Source organism: Babylonia areolata, chromosome 24 (genome assembly GCF_041734735.1).
Source record: "Babylonia areolata isolate BAREFJ2019XMU chromosome 24, ASM4173473v1, whole genome shotgun sequence".
In the NCBI taxonomy this organism is placed as follows: domain Eukaryota; kingdom Metazoa; phylum Mollusca; class Gastropoda; order Neogastropoda; family Buccinidae; genus Babylonia; species Babylonia areolata.
Window position 1 is genome coordinate 45,502,592 of NC_134899.1, and position 10,281 is coordinate 45,512,872.

At 42.9% G+C, this 10,281-nt stretch overlaps 1 protein-coding gene across 1 annotated transcript in view; it reads right to left on the reverse strand.

Moving 5' to 3' along the window:
- LOC143298703 (cilia- and flagella-associated protein 337-like) overlaps nt 1–10,281 on the reverse strand; it is an 86,616-nt gene that overhangs the window by 53,178 nt on the left and 23,157 nt on the right. The window contains exons 2-3 of the mRNA XM_076611599.1: nt 9,335–9,475; nt 1,170–1,403 (exon numbers count right to left, since the gene is read on the reverse strand). Of these exons, the coding sequence (XP_076467714.1) occupies nt 1,170–1,403; nt 9,335–9,475 (375 nt within the window). The remainder of the gene's footprint in view (nt 1–1,169; nt 1,404–9,334; nt 9,476–10,281) is intronic.

Here is a 10,281-nt window from a genome sequence, read left to right on the forward strand (position 1 = left end):
ATATTTCATGCAACAAAATATACGTCACATGTACACGCAAGCACACACACAAACACACACACACACACACACTCACAGACACACAAACACACACACACACTCACAGACACACACACACACACACACACACACACACAGACACACACACCACACACTACCCACACACACCTGGTGGGTAAAGGGTGGAGATTTTTCCAATCTCCCAGGTCAACTTTTGTGCAGACCTGTTAGTGCCTGAACCCCCTTCGTGTGTATACGCATGCAGAAGATCAAGTACACATGTTAAAGATCCTGTAATCCATGTCAGTGTTCGGGGCATTACAGAAACAAGAACATACCCAGTACGCACACCCCCCAAAAACGGAGTATGGCTACCTAAATGGTGGGGTAAATGAACCTAACGGTCACACACGTAAAAAATGTTACATGTCTGTATGAGTGTTCATGTGTGTGTGACTGAAACCGGATTGAATGACACAGAAAACGAATGACGAGTGCCCAAACGGCAGCTGTCAGATGACTTTATCCAGGTAGGCAGCCTGTGGTGCAAATAACTCCGTGTTTGTAAAGTGCTTAGAGCTTAGTCTCCGACCGAGGATAGGCACTGTATAAGTACTCTTCTTCTTCTTCTTCATTTGTGGGCTGCAACTCCCACGTTCACTCGTATGTACACAAGTGGACTTTTTCGTGCATGACCGTTTTTACCCCGCCATGTAGGCAGACATACTCTGTTTTCAGGGGTGATATAAGTACTCAAAACATCACCCTCACCTGTCTACAAGCCACAAAGGTTCCATTGCTGGTTTCAGTGATAGACACCCCTCCCACCCACAACCACACTCACACCCCCCATACACACACACACACACACACCACACACTCACCTGGCTACAATCCACAAAGGTTCCATCACTGGTGTTAGACACACACACACACACACACACACACACCCATCCCCCCACACACACACACAATCACCTGGATACAAGCACACACACACACATCGCACACCCACCAACCTACACACACACACCCTTACCCACCCCCACAGCCCCCCCCCCCCACCCCCCCCCCCCCATACACACACACCTGGCTAGAAGCCACAACAATTCCATCACATACCCCTCCCACCCCCCAACACTCTATACATACACCCCACCCCCACACACCTGGCTACAAGCCACGAAGGTCCCATCGCTGGTGTCTGTAATGCGCAGCACGGGGTCGCGGTGCGGGATGTTCTCAATGCGGGCAGGTGTGTGGAAGGCCACCTCCTTGGCACGAAGGTACGAGTCCTCCTTCTCCGCGTACTCCAGCTGCATGTAGGTGCAGAACTCGTCCCACGTGATGGACCCCTCAGACGCCCAGTCGATCTTCATGAACAGCGCGTCTATCTGCTGCTCCTGCCACACACACACGCCGCACACCATACATTAACACTTTCCTACACTAATGTTCACAGGCATTCCCTCTCTTCCATCCACGACCTCTCTTCTTTCCATCTAATAGCACTTCTAGTGAATAGACGTTAAACTGAAGATCTCTTCACACACACACACACACACACACACACACACACACACCACACACACGCTTGGGGGTCAGACAACTGTCAGAGACATCATTTTGATCAACATTGATTTGTTTGGTCTGTATCTTCAACCTTCTTCAAAATAACTGATAACCATTTCATCACATAATGAGTTTAGAACGATACTGGGAGAGGGAGAGGGAGACCTAATTTCAGAAAATAGAAATAGACCTTCATTCCCACAGGAATGTTTTGTTGGGTTTTGTTATGTCAGTGATTATGTGATTACATCAACATGTATGCATGTGCATTTAGGTGTGAACACATACACATGAGCATGTGCAAACAAGCATGCACACACACACACACACACACACACACACACACACACACTCACACACTAACTATGCAGCGTGCACACTTTTAGCTCTATGAACACACACCCATGCTCAACACAGTAACAAGCTGAATCACAGCTACAAGCTTTGAAGTCTTTTTAGTGGCACTGCAAGCTGGGAATGCTCCTTCATTACTTGCTGCAGAAAAATCCTTTAGGTCCATTGATTAGATGCCAGGCAGACACTCCGTCAGTGAAACACAGCATTATGCTTCCTTAACTATAAAAAAAAAGTCCTTTAATGATGGTAATGATCTCTGTCTGGTGCTTTCCAATCCATGAAATACAATAAAAGTACTAAATTATCATCTTCCACGTGTGGATTCAAACAGTTCACAAGGCAGGAGGAGGAATTTTGTTTAACGCTTTCACCACTATTGGTGACTTTTGTTGACCAGACAGTGCACCGCCATAGGCAACTTTTGTCGACACTGAGGGGGCACGCTGATAAGACTGTTTTTCACAGTGTAACAAAGCTTGACAGCTGCAGCCAGTTTCCCCACCAACAGAACAATGACTGACCTTTGCTCCCTGACCCAGTTTGAAGTGAACAAGTCCACTGTGTTGTTGTATTGTATTGTATTGTATTATTCTTTTTTGTCACAACAGATTTCTCCATGTGAAATTTTGGGCTGCTCTCCCCAGGGACAGCGCGTCGCTACACTGAGAGCGCCACCCATTCTTTTGTATTTTTTCCTGCCTGAAAGGCAAGAACAACCTGCACGCCAAGGAGGTGGCCTTCCACACCTGCCCGCATTGAGAAGAACAACCCTTTTGTTGCTGTGGGTTCTTTTACATGCACTAAGTGCATGCTGCACACAGAACCTCGGTTTATCGTCTCATCCAAATGACTAGCATCCAGACCACCACTCAAGGTCTAGTGGAGGGGGAGAAAATACTGGCGACTATGCCGGGATTCGAACCAGTGCACTCAGATTCTCTCGCTTCCTAGGCGGCGCATACCACAACGCCATCACTCCACTTTTGACCTGAACCGAAGCCTGTGACAGAGCATCAGTTTCTAAAATATCTGGTGCTGAGGAGTGATTTCACACAGAAACTTGGTGCTGAAAGAGTAATTGTCCCCTCAGACAACTGGCGATGGTGATTCAGGAGGCACTATCACATCAATGGATTCCTTGAAAAGTAGATACTGAACACTGTCATGCAAAATGTGAGCCAAATCATGTAATGATCGTGACAGCCATGTTAACAATAATAACAGTGATAATCATCATCATCATCATACACAGTAACAACAACAACAACAATAATTAAAAAAGAAGAAGAAGAAGAATCATTATAATAATAATAATAATAATAATAATAATAATAATCACAATAACAACAACAACAACAACAGTTACAATGATAGCAATATCAATAATAACAATAATAATAACATCAATAATAACAATAATAATAATATCAATAATAACAATAATAATAATAATATACATTGCGCCTTTCCAAGTCAAACATGTTAGGTGGCACTGTTCAATGTATAATGTCACATTCAAAAACACACATTTAAACACTAAACTGAAAACCAGACATACACAACCCTGCACTGACATCCAGCCTAACACTGGAACACTGAGTTATGTTCATACACACCCAAAATCATCACACACTGCACAATACTGAGTTATGTTCATACACACCCAAAATCATCACACACTGCACAACACTGAGTTATGTTCATACACACCCAAAATCATCACACACTGCACAATACTGAGTTATGTTCATACACACCCAAAATCATTGCACACTGCACAACACTGAGTTATGTTCATACACACCCAAAATCATCGCACACTGCACAACACTGAGTTATGTTCATACACACCCAAAATCATCACACACTGCACAACACTGAGTTGTGTTCATACACACCCAAAATCATCACACACTGCACAACACTGAGTTATGTTCATACACACCCAAAATCATCACACACTGCACAATACTGAGTTATGTTCATACACACCCAAAATCATTGCACACTGCACAACACTGAGTTATGTTCATACACACCCAAAATCATCACACACTGCACAACACTGGGTTATGTTCATACACACCCAAAATCATCGCACACTGCACAACACTCATTATACATATCAGGCATCACAATATTGTTGGGGAGTCGGGGGGATGCAGGGGGGCTGTTTTGGGTTGGGGGGGGGGGTAATGACTAGGCCATGTCAAGGGGTGTGAGTAGGGGGTACAGGGACAATTGTATAGACAGGGTGAAACGCATTGCCATGAAACATGCATGCTTCCTTGAACCCGAAAGAGGAAGAGAGAGAGAGAGAAAGAGAGAGGGGGAAAGAAAGATAGAGAAAGGGAGAGAGATATACAGAGACATACAGACAGTGCGACAGAAGACATCACAATATCAAAATGATACACACATACAGCACAATACTTCAACAAAATTAGCAGACACAGCACACAAGACAAGCACTTTTACTTTAAAAAAACAAACAAACAAAAACAAAAAAACAAACAAACAAAAAAAAACACTTGTCTTCTCCTTTTCTTCCAGAAATAATGCTAAAACAAAAACTAAAAAAATTCCATCAGAAGAAAACAAAATACTCACTTTGTCTTTTTTCAATACAGTTCAACTTTCTTGTTGAAAAACAATTTTCTAATGAAAACACATCCCTTCACTGTTTCAGTAGTCTGTTCACATCAGATTCGTCACAACAACAATTTTCTCAATATTCACCAAATCAACAAACGAGAATAACCTTCCATCAGCAAGATTTTCTTCCTCCAAATAATTATAACAAGACTCCAGGCTGGTTTTACTGTCCATATACAGGTACAGAAATTCACTGTCCAAAAATTGCAGAGAAAACACACACACACACACACACACATACGCACACGCACACACAAAAGTCTCCGGAAGTCTAGCATAGCAACCTTTCTTCTTCTTCTTCTTCTTCTGCGTTCGTGGGCTGCAACTCCCACGTTCACTCGTATGCATACCAGTGGGCTTTTACATGTATGACCGTTTTTACCCCGCCATGTAGGCAGCCATACTCCGTTTTCGGGGAGGGGGGGGTGCATGCTGGGCATGTTCTTGTTTCCATAACCCACCGAATGCTGACATGGATTACAGGATCTTTAACGTGCGTATTTGATCTTCTGCTTGCATATACACACGAAGGGGGTTCAGGCACTAGCAGGTCTGCACATATGTTGACCTGGGAGATCGTAAAAATCTCCACCCTTTACTCACCAGGCGCCGTCACCGTGATTCGAACCCGGGACCCTCAGATTGACAGTCCAACGCTTTAACCACTCGGCTATTGCATCCGTCATAGCAACCTTTCATTTCACCAGCTTGCCAGAAACATTCATCATGACATCTTCACATGGCGACAATATCCACATTTCTTCCCCTGTGTTCTTTCCATTCAGTTTTGTTCCGCAGACAGGGAAAATTGTAAATTTGTTTAATCATATAACATTGTAAATATGTACTCTACATTTCTTCCCCTCCACTCTTTGACTGGCCTTCTTTACGTCTCATGACATGGGGAGAAATGTAGAGTATACATTACAATGTTTTTAACTAACTTACATGTTTTTTCATCTTATAAACGGAAAAGCACAGGGGAAGAAATGTGGGACATTGCCCACAAGGTAAAATCCACAATCCAAAGCTTTGCCGAAACTCATGCCCTACCCACAACCACCAGAACCAGAGACAGTCGGTGATGTGTTTCAACAGTGTAGCGGCTCCACCACAACCACCAGAGCCAGAGACAGTCGGTGATGTGTTTCAACAGTGTAGCGGCTCCACCACAACCACCAGAGCCAGAGACAGTCGGTGATGTGTTTCAACAGTGTAGCGGCTCCACCACCAAGGCAGACCATGGGATCAGTGACACACAGCACCCAAAACCACGACAATACTCTCTATCAGTCTATCGTAGTCTATCTGGTCAAAGAACTACACTGTCTGAAGCTGGTGCCACCATGTAGCAGGAGGGGATCACTGTGATCAGGGGGAAGGAAATCAGTGATCTGACCCCGAGACTCCATGTCATGGGCTTTGTTGTCAGAAAGAGTTAATGGAAACTGCTGGGAAAGGGGATCCATGCCCTGTGCTTGCCTGATAAGTGGCTGGAAATTATCTGTGTGTGTGTGTGTGTGTGTGTGTGTGTGTGTGTGTGTGTGTGTGTGTGTGTGTGTGTGTGTGTGTGTGGCTGCAAATCATCTGTGCCTGTGTGTGTGTGTGTGTGTGTGTGTGTGTGTGTGTGTGTGTGTGTGTGTGTGGCTGCAAATCATCTGTGCCTGTGTGTGTGTGTGTGTGTGTGTGTGTGTGTGTGTGTGTGTGTGTGTGGCTGCAAATCACCTGTGCCTGTGTGTGTGTGTGTGTGTGTGTGTGTGTGTGTGTGTGTGTGTGTGTGTGTGTGTGTGTGTGTGGCTGCAAATCATCTGTGCCTGTGTGTGTGTGTGTGTGTGTGTGTGTGTGTGTGTGTGTGTGTGTGTGTGTGGCTGCAAATCATCTGTGCCTGTGTGTGTGTGTGTGTGTGTGTGTGTGTGTGTGTGTGTGTGTGTGTGTGTGTGTGTGGCTGCAAATCATCTGCGCCTGTGTGTGTGTGTGTGTGTGTGTGTGTGTGTGTGTGTGTGTGTGGCTGCAAATCACCTGTGCCTGTGTGTGTGTGTGTGAGGGAGAGGGGGGAGCCACCCCTGACCCTGTTATTGTCTGGTGATGGTGCCTGTGGCCCTGTTCTGGGAGTTGGAGTTGGTTGGTTGTTACCTGGAGAATGAAGGGTGTGTGTGTGTGTGTGTGGTTGAGTGTGTGTGTGTGTGTGTGTGTGTGTGTGTGTGTGTGTGTGTGTGTGTGTGTGTGTGTGTGTGTGTGTGTGCATGACTATGTGCATGCCTCTGTATGTGTGGGTTTTTTTGTTTGTTTTTTTTGTTTTGTTTTGTTTTTTGAGTGTTTGTGTGTGTGTGTGTGGGGGGGGGGGGGGGTTGCATGCATGGGTGCATGGTTTCATGCATTCATGCATGTGTGCGTGCAAGCATGTGTGTGTGTGTGTGTGTGTGTGTGTGTGTGTGTGTGTGTGTGTGTGTTATTGTTCTTCTTCTTCTTCAGTTTAACGTCTATTCACACAGTGTGATTTTTTATGAAACCAAAGACAAACAAAGGAGTAATAACCTACTACAATGTAAACTGCAAACTAGAATAAATAAGTAAATGAATAAAGCAAATACTCACTTGAACTAAGAAGCTAAATCAATTTTTTTTTTTTAGGAAATGATGAACATGAGAAATCTTCAGTTTGAGATCAACCACACTGTTTACCAATTGATAAGCATTCCCTGGAGATAAAGAAAATAAGTGAAAATATGTATTCATTAACTGATTAAGTATTTATTTAAAATAAATAAGCCAACAAAAAAATATGATCAAAAGAAACAATGGATCAATAAAAAAAACATAAGTACACTAACTTCATCATATTAGATTGCATCAAAACACCACACACACACACACACACACACACACACACACACACTTCCCCTTCTCCCCATCATCCTCATCACACACACACACACACACACACAAGAGACACAGACGCACAAGAAAAATGGCGGAGACTACCAGCAGCTGAACCTGACTGTGGCAAAAGTTGGCAAATGTCAACAAAAGAAATGAAAACAAGAAGCTTCAGTGCCCGTGTGGTGACTACATCAACACATGCTGTCGGCGGGCAACTGGAATCGAGTGGTAGCGGGTTGAAAACCCAAACTCCAGTGAGTAAAATGCCCGATACGAGGTTACCCTCAACGGCTGACCTCCCCACGGCAAAAGAAGTCGAAGAGACGCCTTTGATCCAGGCAGTGCCTGACCTAAACATAGAGTCTACTTTATTAGACCTCAGGCAGACGGTGAGAGCTCTCTGCAACCGAATTTCTTCCCTAGAGAAGACTGTGGAAGCCCAAAACAATTTGTTAAAACAATCAACGATGTTTTTTACGAAGACAACTGTTTCTATGGTTTCCAGTGAAACACAAACGGAATCCAGCCCCAAACCAAAAATTACATACGCTGAAGCAGCAAAACGTTCAGGATTGAGTCCAGTAAAACAGAAGAACCCAGAAAAAACAACAACGAAATGTGACAAGCCCATCACCACCACTGGGAAAAAAGAAACACCAAAGCAGCAAAAGCTCCAGAACGCTGACGTCAAACCAGTCCCTGACAAGACCTCGTCGAATTACGTCAAAGAAAAGCAGACTTACACGAAACGTTCCAATAAGAACACAGAGGAACATGAGGACCTTCCAAAAGTGCTGATCCTACATGATTCAGTAATGAATGGAGTACACGAAAAAAGACTTGGAAGATCATACTGCTTCCAGGCTTCGAAACAAAGGAACCACACCTTACATGCGACACAGAAATCCCTACAAGAGTTTTCTTCACCCCCAGAAAAAACGGACCTTGTTGTAATTCACTGCGGTATCAACGACCTGAAAGTGAACGAACCTACAGAACTATGCAAAACATTCGTTTCCACAATAAAAGAAACAGCGCAGAAAAACACCCATATAAAATTCGTCATAAGCAAAGTCACACCAGTAAAAGATAAAAAAACAGAAATCAGAAGACAGCTGTTTAACGCTATCGTCAGTTCCGACCTGTACGATGTGGCCAACATTTCATTTGTAGAAAATGATAACATCAAACCGCATCATCTTCGGGACGGCATCCATCTGAATCAGAGGGGGTCCAGTCTACTGGCAGCCAACGTAGGGCGACACGTCCGAGATCTGCTGTGGGAGAGACCAAGACGACCTGCACGCCCCACCAGATACCATCCACACCAGTTCTACCCCGCACGTCCTCGTCATGACTGGTACAACAATTACGCCGTCCTGACAGACTGGTCCATGTATTGACATTTGCATCACCTTAAACGCCACAGCCAGCCTTGACTGTTTTCACCACAGAGACAGAACTGCTGTGTTTTCTACACTTCGCCGTTTCTAACACAATATAATTTCATCTTATTAGACGTTAAGCATTTTATTTTATTTTATGTATTTATTTATTTTTTTCATAACTAGTCCATCCTCTCACAGCCCCTACCCCCACGGTTTTTTTTGTTTGTTTTTTTTGTTTGTTTTTTTTTTTTCCCGTCTAATATCACTTCAAGTGGAAAGACGTTAAACTGAAGACAACAACACACACACTTCCCCTTCTCCCCATCACCCTCATCACACACACAAAAATTAAACTGGTTTAAGACAGCCTGCTAATGAAAAAAAAAAAATGAAAAAAAAAAGAAAACAAAACAATACTTTTTGACACACGCCTTGTTTCACACCAAACAAACCCACAACCCAAACATCCAGAGTTACCCTACCTTGTTGGGGGCCAGATGGAGCTGTTTTCTCAACAGCTGCTTGAACTCCTCAAGTTCAAGGTCCCCAGATCGGTTGACATCAGCAGAGGCGAAGGCATGTTTCAGCGTCTCTAATGTGTCGATGTTGATCTTCTCCTCAATCTGGGTCACACACAGATAATAAATCAGATCCAGGCAAATTCTGCTGGACAACATCTGCCAGCATAATGCAGCAAAAGTACTGTATTTTAACATATATCTTTAAAAAATAAAAAAAAAATAAAAAAAAAAAAAAAATTCAGAGAGAGAGAGAGAGAAACAAACAAACAGATTTTCTATCCTTTAGATTAAAACAAATGAAAATACCACAAACAGCAGATATCATGTCCTTTGAATCAAAGCAAATGAAAATGCCTGGCAAAATCAAGCAGCAGAAACACACACAAAATTTGATAAGATATAACAGCAGAATTTCTGTTTTGTAAATCAAAACAAATGAAAATACCTGACAACATATAACAGCAGGTTTTATGTCCTTTAGATTAAAACAAAAACGATACCTGGCAAAATAAAATAGCAGAATTTCCCTCCTTTGAATCAAAACAAAATATCTGGCAATTCAAATCAGCAGAATATCTCTCCTGTAAATGATTTTTTTAAAATCAAATCTATTAAAACAAATGACAATATCTGAAACATAAAACGACAAAATTTTATGCCCTTTAAAATAAACCAAAGAAAATTTATGGCAATATAAAACACCATAACTTCTCTCATTTGAATTAAAAGAAAATATCTGACAATATAATACAGTAGGATTTCTCTCCTCTACATATAGTTTTAATCATACGTGTGCTGCTTCTCATAGTACCACAGTACCAAACCAGTGAATCAAATATAACATTAGGAGCAGGGTTAAATGGGAGAGGTACGGGAAATAGAAAATAAAATTCTGGAATGACTTTATT